Genomic DNA, 18,054 nt, shown 5'->3' on the forward strand with positions numbered 1-18,054 from the left:
GAGAATCCTGGTGTGCTACAGTCCACGGGGTTGCAAAGAGTCAGACACGACTTAGCAACTGAACAATTAGATAGAGGCGATGGTTGCACTACTTTGTGATTATACTAAAAATCCTTTAAAAAGTGAATGTTATGGTATGTAAGCTATTTCACAATAAAGCTAGGTTTTTTCATGGTTCTAAAGAAGGGAAGATTAGATATATTTCAAGAGAGGAATGGTCAGCTCTGTCAAGTGCTGGCACTGTAAGATGAAAATTCAGAAAAAAGGTACATTAACTTTAAAAGTCAGAGATCCCTGGGAGCTTAGCTTGGACAGTGTCAGTGGAAGAAATCAAGGCAGTGCACACAGAAGAGGGAGGAAGTAAATTAAATACATGCATCCAATTTTTCTCCCTCTTGCAACCCCACCAAAAGCACAGTAAAGGGATTTTTTTTTTTTTTTAAGGCATAAATCTACAAGGTCGGGCCAGGGTGGGTGCAGGGGGGATAGAATAGGCAACAAGAGCAACATGACTTTGGAGACTGGAAGGAAGAAGGATGACTTAGCAGCTCTGAAAACACTGAATCCCAAGCCAACAGTAGAAAAAGTTGAGAACCAATCAAATCTACCCTGAAGAATCCTCAAAAGTCTCAGGAATTGACAGGTACCTTTAGAAGTGGGAATAAAGAGGAACTGAAATAAGAATGACTGGATGAACTTTTGGACATGTGGCCTCTCCTACTACCTGGGCAGAAGTCTGAAGTCCTATTTTCTGGACAGGATAAACAGACGATCTTTGGTAGCCTGGCCAGGAGGATGGCAAGACATCAGTAAAGACAGCAGTACATACCAAGAATAGGGATTACACACAAACATGTATACTGTGTGCTCAGATTGTCCCATCGCCCTGCATCCTCTATCCCTCTCCTCAGTAAGCTCCTAAAATGCTGGCAGCCAGCCCTTAATCCTTCAGGGAGGAGATTGAAAGAGTCTTCTCTGTGGAAACTGTCAAGAGTAGAGACCTAAAGATGCCGACATCAGGATTTCTCAACCAGGCCAGCCAGATCTACTGAGAAGTTCAGGGTAGACCAGCCCAGCTCACACGTTAAGAAATTTGGATCCACACAGGCAGACAATTCCATTAAAAAAAAAAAAGAAAATTCAGAGAAATTTGAAATTAAAAAAGTGATAGCAAAAACTGAAAAACTCAGTAGAAGAATTTAAAGATTAAATGAGGAAATTTCTGGGAAGAAGAATAAAAAGGCAAAAAAGATGGAAAGCTGGAAAGAAAAGCTAAGGTTAGACAACCTATCCAACAGAAGGCCAATGCCTGATTACAGGCACTATAGAAATCTCTACTTTTCAATTCTGAAAAGTTGTTTTCTTATTATCTAAAATATATTTATTTCAGTCCTTCTTGTTGTTCAGTCACTAAGTCATGTCCGACTGTTTTCAACTCCATGAACTGTGGCACGCCAGGCTTCCCTGTCCTTTACTATTTCCCTGAGTTTGCTCAAACTCATGTCCAAAGAGTCAGTGAGACTTGAAAAGTACACAAATCTTATAATGGGAGTATTAGTCTTTATTTTTCAAAGGTAATCCTAAGTTTTGATTCATAGAACCAAGCAGCACATATTGATGACAAGAGAGAATGCTTACGGAAAACACCAAAATAACCTAAGTGTTTATTCTTCAATGGGGAACTGGTAAAATAATTATGCCACACATGTACAGTTGAATTCTACATGCTATTAAAAGAAGAAGTGCTTTATATGCTGATATAGAAATATCTCCATGATACACAGTTAATAGATAAAAACAAAATAATGGGCAGTGTATACAATATCTACCATTTCTATAAAAAGAGCTAATGTTAAGCATGAAATCTTATATAGAAGGATCAATAAAAAGAATGAGGTAGATGTATACATACTGATGTGGAGACACCTTCAAATACATTACTAATTGAAAAAAGGAGGGTATGCAATGGTAAGTATAGTGTATTTCCATTTTTTAAAAAAAGTATTGATAAAAGTAACTATATACATAAAATGCATAATCCAGAAACTGGCAAGGTTAGATGCCTCTAGAAGGGATATTTATTCAAATAATGTTATAGTGAATTTCTCTCACAGCCAGAAAAGCAGCTGAATCACTGGGATGAGTACCAAGTACCATGGGACACAGAGGTACCAACCTGTTCCAGCGTCACGATGGAGTCACGGAGCACTCCTTTTAAGCGATGGGTCTGGCCTTTGCTCTTTTGAACAGCTTCCACTCTTGACACCATATCAGAGGCTAAACTGAAAGAAAAATACCATCTTAAGATCAGGAAATAGGGACTTCCCTGGCAGTCCAGTGGCTAAGACTCTGCGCTTCCAATGCAAGGGGCCCAGGTTTGATCCCTGGTTGGGGAACTGGATCCCACATGCCACAGCTAAGAGTTTGCATGCAGCAACTAAGACCTGGCACAGCCAAATAAATAATTTAAAATTTTTGAAAGATCAAGGGAATGGCTTCTAGCCTTTTCCAGAAACCATTTGTCCCATAAATTTGCAGGTAAAACAAAACAGTATATGACTAAAGAGAAGTTGGCAGCAAACTCTCTAAAACTGGACTTAAATTTTCTACAGCACAGGAATTATTGAAGTAATAGGTTGTGGAAGGGAAGACTTACTTTAAAGATTTCTCTTCTTGGAGATGAAGACGGTAAACAGACTGAGCAGCATATTCTATCTTTGACAGCTTCAGAGACAGCATCACATTCAGCAAAACTAGCAACAGCAAACTAGACAGAGAAAATCAGACCTGGTTAATCCACTCTCACTCAGACCTAAAGCATTGCTAATGCTGAAGAGACATGCAAAAGCTTCAAAAATGCATATTATCCAGACTAGTTTCCAATTAGTTATTATTTAAATTAATTATTCCTATTTTATTGTATGAAATAATAACTTTAAGTACTAAGTGGATGTTGAGGGAAAAGTTGGAAGGTAACTAGTTGCAAGTAACTTCATGTGAGGACAATGAAGTCCTCAAATAAGCAGGTTGGGATTGTCCCTGACGTCTCTCCTCTCTGCCAGGTATCCTAACCAGTGTTGATGTGCAACCACCAGCCTAGAAATCTACCACATTAGCTTTCAAGATCTATTTTGGGGTACTTTTGTCTTAAGCAATTCTACATGCATAGTACTGTACTTCAGAAAGGAAATGAAGATCAACATGGATTTGCTCTTAGATAGATCATTATGTACCTCTTATTCCCAGTGGAAGCCAAAACAAATGCACATTCAGCAAAAATTCCTTCTGGTTCAACTTAGACAAAATTTCAAATCCCAACCAGACATCAATGGTATCATATATAAAATGCTATTTGTTAAGTACGCTTACTTTGTTGGTATTCACAACAGCATGTCAAGTGAATGAATGTATCTCATTATATATATATGCAAATACATAGGTGACATCATATCTCTTATTTTTTCCTGTTAAAATATTGATTTGCGTTAAAATATATAGTATTCACTTTTACCCATCCTGAAGATGAAAACTAAGGTAGTAGCAAAAAAATCAAATCTATGAAATGGCATAAAAATCAACATTTAATATCTGACTATAAATTTTCTGCAAAGTGATACAAAAGATCACAGATAATATATACTATTCAAAATTGTCACAGCAAATCAATTTAAGCAGAATATGAAAAGCTTTTATAAAACTTGAAGGTACAACAAACATTTTCTATGTTCTGAAGTCTATAATCAGAAAAAAAAGGCTGATATAAGAATTTCTTTCCAAAAAATACACCCAGAGCGTATCATCCAGTCAGAACTAATTCAATTAAATCTGATGGACTACCCCATGACCCAAGTATAGCCATGAAGATAACAGGAGTCTAAATATGACTCACAGAGAAGATTCCAAAAGAACACTCTGAGATTCAGACTAATTACTCCAGTATTTCTCATCCTACAACCCTCAGATTACTTGCGTCAGAATAACCTGTGCAGTGTGTTTTAGAATACTACTGATTCTTGATCCCTACTGAAAACCTACTGACTTAATCTATAGTATTGGAGCTGAGAAATTTATGTTTAATATTTTTTAAAATTTAGTTTTAAATTTTATTTATTGGCCATGCCACACGACTTGTGGGATCTTAGCTCTCAGACCAGGGACTGAACCTAAGTCCCCTGCATTGGAAGCACAGAGTCCTAACACCTGGGCCACCAGGGAAGCCCTGAAATCAGTAGTTTAGCAAGTGATTCTTATGTATAGTAAAGAATAAGGACCACTGGTCTACTATACTGGAGTAAAATAGCATTTTGGGGATTTTAGCAGCCTGCATATATCAATATTCCCTTTAAGTTTATGGTATTTCCCTAAAAACCTATGATGGTAAAAACAAATCAAATTAACTTAAAAAACAAAAACATTTACTGAATGTGTATTTGGTATTCCCTTGCATTTAACAGTTCTTCTGAAAATCATTCAAAACTACCAGAGTGAAACATATAAAATTACTGTTTATGTAGGCCAAAATTGGTCAAATAGTAGTAATGTCTATACAATAATATACAAATATTTTCAAATCTTTTTGGAAACCATTAAAAGATTAAGTGAGGGCACAAGCAAAATAAGCACTCAACACAAATACTTACAAAATACTCATCACCACAATAAGGACGGTGTTATAGCTTTCAATTTCCTTTTTCTTTCCTGCAAATTACAAAAACAGAAGGCTATCTGAGACTCAGGGTTGTGATTAAAACTGGTAAAAGTTTAACTTCATTTGAAAAATACTGGAGAAGAAATTTGTAAAATTATTTGTAAAGACACAGTGAGTTAGGGTGCACCCTTCTTTGACTTCTGATATTCTAAGCAATATTAAACAAATCTACAAAAAGAAACCTTATATCAGTTCTGCAAATTTGACCTGTATTACAAATTGATTTGTTCTAAAATTAAGTAAGCAATTCAATATATCATGAATGATCTCTAAGTTTCATCTCTGCAAATATTTGAGTTAGTTCTATGTATATAAGGCTTTGCTCCTTAAAAAAATTTTTTTGATATCATCCTCCCCTGTTCTTTGTTGCCCAAATTTTGTTGCCAAATCCCAAAATTAAATAGTCATTAGGTTTAAATGTTAGAAAAATATATTCACACTAAGGTGTTGGAGAGGACTCTTGAGAATCCTTTGGACAGCAAGGAGATCCAACAAGTCCATCCTAAAGGAAATCAGTCCTGACTATTCAATGGAAGGACTGATGCTGAAGCTGAAACTCCAATACTTTGGCCACCTGATGCGAAGAACTGACTCATTTGAAAAAGACCCTGATGCTGGGAAAAATTGAAGGTGGGAGGAGAAGGGGACTACAGAGGGTAAGATGGTTGGATGGCATCACCGACTCTATGGACATGAGTTTGAGTAAGCTCTGGGAGTTGGCGATGGACAGGGAAGCCTGGCATGCTGCAATCCATAGGGTCACAAAGAGTTGGACACGACTGAGTGACTGAACTGAACTGAACTGAAGATATAAACCTTAGAAGAGGATCTGATAATGTAGAAGGATGAGGGTGTATGACAGCTTCTTATTTCTGAGAGGGAGGGTGTTATAGTTAGTAGGGACAAGATGTCTTCAAAATTAAATGCAGAGATAATAAAAGTCAAATTCTATCTCTGAAGTTTTACTGAGCTGGCCCTGACAGTATATAAAGATTAAAAGCATACAATCATTGTAGTAGATTCAAGGGTAGAAATCAAATGTCTGTAAATGCCTAGCAGAAAATTAATGAATGAAGCATCCCTCAGTGGGCGAGAGTGATAGGGACCAGTGACCTGGCAAAAGTACACACTCAGTTATATGAGGCAGATACTGCTAGGCTCCAACTGATCGACTGCTGCTCTGAAGGCATGTGGGTCCAGCGCTATCAGATCTGAGTTTTTATATAAAAATGTCCAGTTTTTAAAATACCAGGTAAGTCCAGTACAGTACTTCTATTGGCCACATGCCTGCCATTTTGCAACTGCTCCTTTATGTATTATTCAGAGTTTGACAAATATTATCAGAAAAGAAGAGAAAAGGAGCTCTCCTAACTGACCTGGCTTATAAACAAGAGGTATATTCTGCTTCATATAAGTAAATCTATAAAGAAAAAAAGAGCTTTTATCTTTGTTTACCAGGTAACAGCTACCTGTAATATCCCCTTTGGCCTCTAAACTCATATCTCCAGAAGAACGCTGAGAAGAAATTTTAGGAGCTGTTTCTGCTGTTCTGTTGAATGTTCGCCTTCTCCTTCGCAGGCCAGTAAGTTTTCCAGGGTCTTCCATGGACTGATTTACCATAGATTCTTCCATTAACAAATCTGATTCTAAAAGGAAAAAAATAATCTTTAGATAGTGGAGAAATCTTCTCAGCTATAATATACAGAAGGGTTGGTTGTTGTTTTGTTCTCAGTTTGCTTTTTTTTTAAGCCTCGGTAACTTTTACTTAATAGCTTTACTTAATAGTTAAGCCTTGGTAACTATTACTCAGGTTTCTTATGGCCTAGATTCAAACTTTACTCTTAATGAAAAGTTACAGAGTGTACAATGATCCCATAACGAGGTTTCATTATTCCAGGAAAAATGAACTGTATTAATTAATGATGGGAACCATCAGAACAGATTTGCCATGTGACATATTAAATATTAATGTAAAGATTTCAGTTATGGAAACAACAGGCTACCCACTTACATTGGGTCCCTAGAAAGATTTCCAAGATAGATTATAGTACTTGATCATCAATCTCAAAGGAAGAAGCAGCATGCTGCTGCTTCTAAGTCACTTCAGTCGTGTTTGACTCTGTGCGACCCCACAGACGGCAGCCCACCAGGCTCCCCCGTCCCTGGGATTCTCCAGGCAAGAACACTGGAGTGGGTTGCCATTTCCTTCTCCAATGCATGAAAGTGAAAAGTGAAAGTGAAGTCGCTCAGTCATGTCTGACCCTCAGCGACCCCATGGACTGAAGCCTACTAGGCTCCTCTGTCCATGGGATTTTCCAGGCAGGAGTACTGGAGTGGGGTGCCATTACCTTCTCCTAAGAAGCAGCATACAATAGTTCTAATTTACAATGTTCTAATTTGCAAAAAAAAAAGAAGCATTGGTAAAGAAAGTCTGCAAACAATCTAAAAACTTTGTTTTTCTCAATTGTTTTGACCTTTCCCTTCACCAGACTTTTGATTAGAAGTTCATTATCTATCAGCCAAACTTATCTTTGAGTTTCTCTTTCCTTGCTCATGATTTGGAGTTTAATAATGAAACAGGCAATGAGAAAGCAAGGAAAATAAATAACCAGCAAACCGGCTAGTGAGGCCTTAAATTACCCTGAGTTTGTTGGCCACCACCTTTTCTTTAACTAAATTAATCACATTCATGTATATGTGTGTGTGTATATATATATGACATATATATGTGTATATATATGTCATATATATGTATAATTTTTCTTCATATTCTTTGGAATATCCAAAGAGAACAACTACATCACTTCCCCTCCACCAAATCCATACATGTACATGGTCCCATCGCTAAGTGGGCCTGTGTAAACCCAGGAGAACTACATCGGTAAGGGAGGTATGGGCCTGAGGACTCTCCAGACCTTCTTCATGAGCACAGTACATGTTTATAATCAGGTCACCCAGCCCCTCACTGTAGTCAGCTTCCTTGGCTCCTTGCAGAGGGAGGGAGTGTGACAGCTCCTAACTGTGTGATCCTGGAAAAGTCACTTAACCTCTCTCTGTTTTGATATTTCTTCTTTAGTAAAACGGGAAAAAAAATTATAGGTTTGCAGTGAGTTGATATTTATAAAACACACAGGGCAACATCTGGCATATCATAAACATTATATAAGTGTTTGGTAGATCAATGAAAATTAGAAGTTTTTAAATTTTAAGTGTAACAGTTGGAACCACTTCAGTAAGAGTCATTCCAATGCCATCTACCAGTTCCTACTATGAATCCAATTGAAGAATCCATCCATTCTGTTAATAAACGCCATTCTTACAAAAGTAGACAAATCAAGAAATTTACAAACCAAGCTGTTTGAAATAATCTGCCAGCGAACTCCAGGAATTCTTCTCAATTAAAGATTTGATAATAGCCCATGGTTGTTTTTTGTATTTCAAATCTGTTGAAACTCTAATGAATAAGGAAGGAAGAAGAATATTTAATTTACAAGATTTAATCACATTATGAACACTGCAATTAAATGTAGGAATGAATTCAGTGAAAAGCCAAAAGGATGTAAAGTCACTAAGACTACAAATAAAATTGTTCACTGAAAATAAATTCTTTAAAAAAATTACTGGGAGCTGCTAATAATTTCATCAACTTGGCATTTTATTTCTTTGCTTTCTCAAACTCTGAATTTTCTTTATTTAAATAGCAATAAAGGCTCAAAATAAACTAAATTTCCTAAATGCCGTGTATAAAAAATCTCTAGTGGTCATACATTAGCTGAAAGTCACTATGCTAGCTGAGACTAGGGCAAGTATATGACGGGCCCAGCACCACCTTCAACATACCAACATTTCTGGTCTCCCACTGCAACAGAGCTGTTTACTGCCCACCACATGCTCCTCAAATCTCCCAACCCTCTTGCCGTTAAACAGGGTCCTGGAACCATTCTGGCCGCTGGCTTGTGAGCACAACTCTATAGCTCTCTCTCCTCTGGTAGTAACCGAAATGATACATATTCTGGATTGTGCAGCCCCAGAGGTCAAAGCCTCATCAGCCTGGGTTCTTGAGTGAGGCTTCCCACCCTTTACTGACCACCAGTGGACATGCAAAGTAAGAAATAAAGTTTTGTTGTGTAAAACTGCAACTAAGATTTCAGGATTGATACATTGCCAGCATACAATGTAGCCTGTCCTGACTAAAACACTCCTTTACAGTAGCTCACCTCAGTCGGCATTTCTGCTTTGAAGATGGGATGATACAGTATCTGTTGAGAGTATAGAAGTAATCATGGTAGGGGACATCATGTGTCAGCACTTCTGCATCTACCAAATAAAACTGTGCTTCCCAACTTTCTTTATACAGTCTCTGCCAAAATAAGATGAAATTTTTTTGCACGTACATGTTTAATACATGAAATTCCCTGCCAACTTAGAACATGTATACCAGAATTCCTTCTCACAAATTACAAAAAAACATGAGGAGCCTAAATACAAAGCCAGAAGGGCCTCCACGTTGCTATGTAATCTACAAATTGAGAAGAAGGGATGTGCAGACATAGCATTTGCTGCCTCTCTGTCATTTCATTGTATAACTTTTTCCCTTCATTTTAGGCATGCAGAGGAGAAAGAAACTACATGATCTCTCATCTATGTTAGCAGTTTATTAAGAATTTCAAATGTTCCTGGTAGAGGAACAATTCAAAATTCAATTGAACAAAGCCAGGACCCCACCCTAAAATTCATTAAAGTTTAATAAAAACCACTCTTCACCAAAAAAATGAAGGAAGGGGACAACCAGACAAAACACTGCTTTCCCTAAATAGGCTTTGAAGTGGTTGCTGGCCAACTCTTTCTCATTTTAACTGTACCTATTCTATTTATCCTCTAAAGTTATCAAAGACTATCAGATACCAAAAAGAAACTTCCCTTAAATGTTTGGAAATCTTTGGAAGAGAAAATTTTAAGTCCTTTTGAACAATGATGGACAAAAACTATGATAGCAAAACTAATTCAGATGTTAATAGATATTTTCTAACTCTGCAGAACAGATATACTATACAGATATACAGCACTTCAACAAAACCGGCCGAACATAAACCTCAGTATATGACAGTGCCTGCTGGTCACAGAGTAGACAGAGCATTAAATACCTAACATTCTCTTCCTCACATGTCATAGCAGCCATCTAGTTATTTGGCCCTAACCCTTGACATGATCCTGTAAATCAGATTCCAGTAGTATTCTTTTTTTTTTTTAAACAAAAACACTTATTATGAAAAAGTTCAAACATATACAAGAGTAGAAATGAACATTACACAATGAACCCTCATCAGCTCATCAACCAGCTTCAATATTAACTCACATCCAGTCCTGTTTCATCTGTATCTCTCCCCACATTCCCTCCCTCCACCTTCATCTTCTGCCTAGCTACTTTTAAAAGATATCCTAACCACCAATATAATTTCATCCCAAAACACATCAGTATATTTCTCTATCAATTGCTCAGCGGTGGTGGTGGTCTAGTCACTCAGTTGTGTCTGACTCTTGTGACCCCATGGACTGTAGCCTGTCACGTTCCTCTGTCCTTGGGATTTCCCAGGCAAAAATCCTGGAGTGGACTGCCATTTCCTTCTCCAGGGGATCTTCCCAACACAGGGATTGAAACCACATCTTCTGCATTGTAGGTGGATTCTTTACCACTGAATCACCAAAGGATTCCATAAAATTCCTCAGTATATCCCTTTAAAAGATAAATGCTCTTTGCTTTAAAATATAACAACCGTACCATTACAGAACATAGAAATGAACAATTTCTTAAATCTCAGAAAAGCCTTTTTACAGTTAGCTTTTATGTCAATTTGTTTATGTGCCTCTTAAACTCTTTTAACCTGTAAACAGTTTCTCCTTCCTTTTTTGTCTTGCTGTATACTTGTTGAAACTGTCTTGTAAATTGGTGACTAGGACCTATGACAGGCACCTTTTCTCTTTGCACACGCATGGTTCTTTTGGAATACTGGCGGCATAGACATACCTGCTTTTCAGTGGCCGTGGTACACTTTCCAGTTAGCGGATTGTTAAGGACTATAGTGTAAGTCATCGTTCTCAGCCGGTCACCTCCAGGTTCCACATTCCAAGGGGTAGATACTACATCTAATCACAGCAAAAAAAGTTAGTTAAAAGAGTAATTTGAAGGGTACAGCTTGTAATGGAATCAAAGAGAGAGTTTTTGAGCTATTTAAATTTTTATTTGTGACCAGTTCTAACTTCCTTATAACTGTATTATTCATTAAACATTAAAGAAGAGTAAAGTCACATCAGGCACTCTTCTTGCATGTGACATTCACCTCATCTCTGATCCATTTACTTCTAAATTGTTGTCTATTCAAACATTTTTTCTTTTCTCTAGAAGATAAAATTAAAAGCGTATCATCAGTGGGCTTCTTTTTAAAGTTCCCAGTACCTACAAAGAGAAGTAATGATGTCCACTTATCAGAGACAGAACATTTCAACACTCCCATCATCAAGGACAAGACCTTGAAAGACATTTGTCCTTAATGTAGCAATATGATCTGATCTCAACTTGTGGAGAAATCACATCAATGAGAAATCATACAATGTTAATGGCTTCTCTGCCAAGATCTTTAATCAAGGAGGGGGCAATGGAATACAAATAAACTACATAACCTTTTCTATATGAAGAAAGCTCTAGAAAAATCTATCTTTATGGCAAGATTTTGTAAAAATTCTATTTCTTTTGCTTAGCAACAACACATTGAGCAAAAACACACTTTGAACAGAAATACTGTGGTATTGGAGAAGACTCTTGAGAGTCCCTTGGACTGCAAGAAGATCAAACCAGTCAATCCTAAAGGAAATCAGTCCTGAATATTCATTAGGACTGATGCTGAAGCTGAAACTCCAATACTGTGGCCACCTGATGTGAAGAATTGACTCATTTGAAAAGACCCTGATGCTGGGAAAGATTGAAGGTGGGAGGAGAAGGGGACGACAGAGGATGAGATGGTTGGATGGCATCACCAACTCTATGAACATGAATTTGAGTAAGCTCCAGGAGTTGGTGATGGACAGGGAAGCCTGGCGTGCTGCAGTCCATGGGGTCACAAAGAGTCAGACACGACTGAGTGTCTGAACTGAACATCTTTAGAACATAGCACCATATAACAAAGTTCATTTAACAAGCTAACACTAGGAAAATACAGGTAACAGCATCATGAACTCTATTCAAAGATCTGACTAAGTCACCTAGCACAACTCCTCTTGTTGTTGTTATTTAGTTGTTAAGTCGTATCTGACTCCTTGTGACCCCATGGACTGTAGTTTGCCAGGCTCCTATGGCAAGAATACTGGAGTGGGTTGCCATTTCCTTCTCTAGGGGATCTTTCTAACCCAGGGATCAAACCCAGGTCTCCTGCATTGTAAGCAGACTCTGAGCCACCTGGGAAGCCCCACCTAGCACAATGGACTTAGGCAATTAGTATATCTGGCTGCTGCACATCAATATCCTAAAACAGAAGCTTTTATCTAACCTACTACCCATCATCAAAGGAAAGGAAACAAGGCTTTATGATATATTCAATTTTATTTAACTTCTTTCAGTCAACTAAGCCCAGGGATTTAATGAGGGATCCTGAAGCTGCCTGTTGCTTATCTTTTGCAAAAAAATTTTGCAAGTAAATTAAACAGGCAACATCTCAAATTATGGGATCTACAATACAGAATTTGTTTAAAACATGATTTATTTAGGTGTACAAGAGATATAAAATTAATTATAAAATACTTTGTAAAATATCACTTTGGTCATATGTCAGCCTGTTTCAGAAAAATTATACAAATAGTTCATTGTTAACCAGTGACTAAATTTAAAGATATCATTGAATTCTGCCACTAAAACTGCACACTATTCAACAAAGATAAAAGTCTCTCTTTCACTTGTATTTTCATCAGTGTTACCAACAAGCCTATTGAATATCACGTGCCAGAATGTTACAACATTTTGGAATAGTCAAGCCCCTGGTACCTAAGTAAATTTCATCATAATATAAAGAACAGATGAAGTTATAAGAAAAAATGGCAACAGTATACAAAAAGACATATGAGCCATTTTGATACAATAAGTTGAAGTAATCAAAAGCAAAAATTGCAAAATAAATAATTCAAGAATCCTTTGATGTAATAAAATGTAAAAATTGGTGAATCTTCACATCCACTAGGGTAACTATTATCACAAAAACCGGAAAATAAGAGGTTGGCTAGATATGGAGAAATTGGAACTTTTATGCAGTGCTGGTGGGACTGTAAAATGATACAGCCACTGTGGAAAACAATATGGCAGTTCTTCAAAAAATTAAATATAGAATTACCTTATGATCCATTTCTACTTCTAGTTCTTACCCAAAGGAACCAAGAGCAGGGATTCAAACAGATACTTGTACACCAGTGTTCACAGTAGCAGCATCCACAATAACTAAAAAGCGGAAATAACTCAAAACTCCACTGATAAAGGAGTAGGTATACAAAATGTGGCATAAACATACAATGGTTTAGCATTTATTCTTTAAAAGGAATGAGATGAAATCCATACTGCAATATGGATAAACCTTGAATACATTATGCTAAGTGAAATAAGCAGTCACAAAGAAACAAATACTGTAAGCGTGGTATTGGAGAAGACTCCTGAGAGTCCCTTGGACTGCAAGGAAATCAAACCAGTCAATCCTAAAGGAAATCAGTCCTGAAAATTCATTGGAGGGACTGATGCTGAGGCTGAAGCTCCAATACTTTGGCCACCTGGTACAAAGAGCTGACCCATCAGAAAAGACCCTGATGCTGGTAAAGATTGAAGGCAAGAGAAGGGGATGATAGAGGATGAGATGGTTGGATGGCATTACCGACTCAATGGGCATGAGTTTGAGCAAGCTCCGGGAGACAGTGAAGGACAGAAAAGCCTGGCGTGCTGCACTCCATGGGGTCCCAAAGAGTCAGACAGCTGCGTGACTGAACAACAAAAGCATAGAAAAATTCATAGAGGCAGAAAGTAGAATGGTGTTCATCAGGAGATGGGGAGAGGGGAAAATGGAGCGTTACTGTTTACCAGGGACAGAGTTTCAGTTTGGGGAAGATGAAAAGTTCCAGCGATGGTGATGGGTACACAATAATGTGAATGCACTTAATGCCACTGAACTGTACACTTTAAAATTATTAAAATGGTAAGTTTTATGTTATGTGCAGAAATAATACCACAATAAAAAAGACTGGTGAATGTAGGTGATGGGTAGGTTTCATTATACTATTCATGCAACTTTTCTAAAGCTTTGCATTTTTTTCAGAATTAGAAAATTGAATAAAAAGACTTAAAATTGAGCTTTACATTATAAAAATAATGTCCTATAACCATAAACAAAGATTTTAAAGAATTCAAATTAAGTGATTTTTATTAAAAATTATTAAGAATAATTATTATTCTTAATAATTTAAAATAAATTTTAATTATAAAAAAATAGATCCAGAAGTAGCCATTTTAGTGCTGAAATTAGGTTAAATCCACAAATAACTGACCATACTATATTATCGCATTAAACTCTTAATAGTTTAAAAAGAAGCTTTTGAAACCTGTTCTCAAGAAATGCAACTTTGATTACCAGATAACAAATTCAGAAGATAATAGAATAGTGTGCAATCATAAGCAGATTATCTCTTTGGGGGCAAACCTTCTGACTAATTCTAGGTCTAATGGCAACACGCCTATAACTATTTATACTTGTGATAAGCCAGAAGCCTTTGCTTCCCAAAGCCATTTATAGCATCAGATGGCAAACACAGTCATCCATACTGAAGCTAGATATGATATCAGACACCAAACGCAGCTGTGATTTAAAAAAAAAACACCTTCATTTTGTATCAACGTGGAATAACATAGCTAGTTCCCTCTGGGCCTTTCCAGCCATAAAAATGGCAGTGCAATATCAACAGGCATCATCTTAGAAAATTAAGAGATACAAAATATCCAGCTCTTCTGGAATGGCAAATTTTCCAGGCAGACATGAATAGCAAGAACATACAAAATAGATTCAGAACAGATACAATGTTAAACATGAGCTCCTGAGTGAAAAGAAAGATTTATATCCCTCAGGTATTATACATTTTTAAAACTGGAAGAACAGGGGAAAAATTAATTATTTTTAAAAACATGACATTTAATATAACCACAAGATAATAGCTATCAATCAGAAATTGCTTTGCTACTCTACTATGAATAATAAGAAAAAAATTACTTTTTTATATCTAGTCTGTATCAATGTTATAACCTATGAATATGTAATTATGTTTACATAAAAGTTTCAAATAAAGGAATAACATCTAATGGTTAATAAAATGGTTAGATTATACATCATATTTAACTTGACTCTCTTTGACTATGTCAAATGACTCAGCTTATATGGATCTCTGCCACTGGTGTTTTCTAATTTTATATAGCAAGTTAAACCATATGCTCCCAAAGTTTCTAAGATATCTTGAAATATTTAGGATAAATTCAATTTCAGGTTGGCTATATGCTTCTTTGAGATGTTTACCAAAATAGAACTTTTAATACATAATCAATAAAATCTTTTTTATAACTACCTTCCTAATTGGAATATTTTCATTAAGGTAGACCATAGGCATTGCAACCTCAAGTCTCCATGAATCTGCAGAAAAAACATACATGTGTACCACTACCCAAATCAAGGTAGAGAACTTTACCAGCATCCCAGAAGCTCCCTTCCAGTCTTTATCCACCCACAGCAGTCCCCACAGCAGTTAAATACTCTGCTGCTTTTATGTCTATAAATAAGTTTTACCTCGTTTTGAACTTTAAATAAAGAAATCACAGTATGTACTATTTTACGTCTGACTTCTCTTGCTTAATACTACACCATACCCATAAGATTTATATGTATTGTTAGCAGCAGTTGTTTTTTTTTTTCATCGCCACACAGTATTCTTTTGTGAGAACATACATCTGTTTATCCATTCTACTACTGGTGGATATTTGGGCTGTTTTGAGTTTGGGGGCGATTATAAATAATGCTGCTATGAACACGGCAGTACACGTCTTTCAGAGTACACTGGTACCCATTTCTGAAGGTTATATGTATCTAGTAGATACCACCAAATCATTTTGCAAAGTGGCTATACTAGTTCATACTCCACTAGAATCCAATTGGCTTCCTAGGTGGCACTAGTGGTAAAGAACCCATCTGCAAATGCAGGAGACACAGAGGTGCAGGTTTGATCTCTGGGTCAGGAAGATTCCTGGAGGATGGCATGCCAACCCACTCCAGTATTCTTGCCTAGAGAATCCCACGGAGCCTGGCGGGCTACAGTCCATAGGGTCTCAAAGAGTCGGACACAACTGAAGCAACTCAGCACACATGCACAGAATCCAACTATTCCACAATGGAATCCTTTTAAATGGGGCTCAACCCAGTTGAACTGCTATATTAATAAATAAATGGAGTTTTAGTTCTCAAAGGGTCTGAACTTAATAGTAGGTAAGATCTGACTAATTGAAAAATTATACTGTTTACATGTGATTTTACCCAAAACACCTAAACACCAGTTTCTACATCACCAAAATAAAATTGAAGCCTGTCTAATTTTTCCCTTTGACAACATAAACTTTCTAAGGATAATAAAATTCTCCCACATTTATCATTAGATAAGAACACAAGACCAACCTATTATATTTCTAGAATTAGAAAATCTCTGCATAAAGCGTGAACTGGTGAACAGCAATTCAAACATTCTTTCAGCACTGATATGAAACACACGGTTGATATAAAGTCTTCCATGAAGGTCTTTCTCAAGAATGTTTTCTGGGGAAACAAAAAACACAAAACAAAAAGGGATGACATCAAAGAAAGGTAATTTCAAAGTTTCATTTTGTTTGTTTTGGGCACAAAATGGCTTTTAAATGTGATTACAATGATCACAGCACATTACATGACACTATTAAAACTCTAAATTGGTATTATATACATACATATTATGTATAACTATACATAAAATAGACAGTAATTAAACTATATATGACCAATAGTTGTCAAAAACCAAGATATAGAAATATTTCATTTGCATGATATCAAACTCCCATATCATATATCATTCAAAAGAACAGTTCATGAATTTCTGTATCATCCATGTGCAGCGGCCATGCTAACCTCTGTATCATTCTGATTTCAATATATGTGCTGCCAAACCAAGCACTCAAAAAAATATTTTAAAAAAAGGAATCTTTCAAGAGTGACAAGGGACACATAGCAGGTCCTGTTTCTGAATGTGCATACATATTAAGTAAATATTAAGACATGAATGGCTTTAATATCTGCTGTACTCACTATCCTACTAGTCTGAATAATGTTTCAAACTTGACTTAAAGTTCACTCCCCCAAGACAAGTATCACTGTATTCACAATCTGTTCTCTATATCACACATTAAAAGAAATCTTTCTGAGAGAGAAAAATAAATATCATATATTAACACATATACATGGAATCTAGAAAGATGGTTCTGATGAACCTATTTGCAGGAAAGCAATGGAGACACAGGCATAGAGAACAGACTTGTGAAACAGTGGGGAAGGAGAGCGTGGGACAAATGGAGAGAAGAACATATACACTACCATATGTAAAAGAGATGCCAGTGGGAATTTGCTATACGACTCAGGGAGCGCAAACTGGTGCTCTGAGACACCTAGAGGGGTGGGATGGGGTGGGTGGTGGGAGGGCAATTCAAGAGGGAGGGGACATATGTATACCTATAACAAACTCATGCTGATGTACAGCAAAAACCGTCACAATATTATAAAGTAATTATCCTCCAATTAAAATAAATTAATTTTAAAAATAAACATGTAAAAAATAATTAATCAAAAAAGAAATCCTTCTGAAAAGTATTCCTCAAAGCTAAATAAAGCCCAATGGAATACTATATTTTTTCTAAGAACCTGACAGCAATGTTGAAAACTCTTTTGTAGAAAATAAGGAAGCTCGCCTCTCCTCGTATTCCCTGGAAACACTACATGAAATAGCCCATGCATTCACGATGTTACCACATGCCAGGTATTGTGCTAAGCAACTCAGAAGTATTCACACATATTCTCACAGCAAGCCTGTGAGGCAAGAGCTATTCACATCTTCATCTCCATTGTACAGATGAGGAAACTGCAGCACTCAGAGAATTGCCAAAGCTCCATGGCTAGTCAGTGACTGAACTGGAATCTGAAATCATTCTAGCTCCAGAACACACAAACTTAACCCTATTCTACAGTGCAAGGAATTTAACTCAGAAG

At 36.7% G+C, this 18,054-nt stretch overlaps 1 protein-coding gene and 1 pseudogene across 9 annotated transcripts in view; both read right to left on the minus strand.

Moving 5' to 3' along the window:
* The window catches only part of GRAMD1C (GRAM domain containing 1C), a 99,358-nt gene that overhangs the window by 3,633 nt on the left and 77,671 nt on the right, over nucleotides 1-18,054 (minus strand). For all 9 annotated transcript variants that reach the window (XM_086405536.1, XM_086405530.1, XM_086405596.1 and 6 more), the window contains 8 exons: nucleotides 16,441-16,578; nucleotides 10,734-10,852; nucleotides 8,926-9,068; nucleotides 8,059-8,162; nucleotides 6,178-6,354; nucleotides 4,641-4,698; nucleotides 2,657-2,767; nucleotides 2,177-2,282 (listed from right to left, as the gene is read on the minus strand). In XM_086405536.1, the coding sequence (XP_086261662.1) occupies nucleotides 2,177-2,282; nucleotides 2,657-2,767; nucleotides 4,641-4,698; nucleotides 6,178-6,354; nucleotides 8,059-8,162; nucleotides 8,926-9,068; nucleotides 10,734-10,852; nucleotides 16,441-16,578 (956 nt within the window). The remainder of the gene's footprint in view (nucleotides 1-2,176; nucleotides 2,283-2,656; nucleotides 2,768-4,640; nucleotides 4,699-6,177; nucleotides 6,355-8,058; nucleotides 8,163-8,925; nucleotides 9,069-10,733; nucleotides 10,853-16,440; nucleotides 16,579-18,054) is intronic.
* On the minus strand, nucleotides 16,871-16,969 carry LOC147379979 (U6 spliceosomal RNA; annotated as a pseudogene).

Source organism: Bos grunniens, chromosome 1 (genome assembly GCF_055505025.1).
Source record: "Bos grunniens cultivar Pamir isolate PY7600 chromosome 1, Bosgru_T2T1.0, whole genome shotgun sequence".
Classification (NCBI taxonomy): Eukaryota; Metazoa; Chordata; class Mammalia; order Artiodactyla; family Bovidae; genus Bos; species Bos grunniens.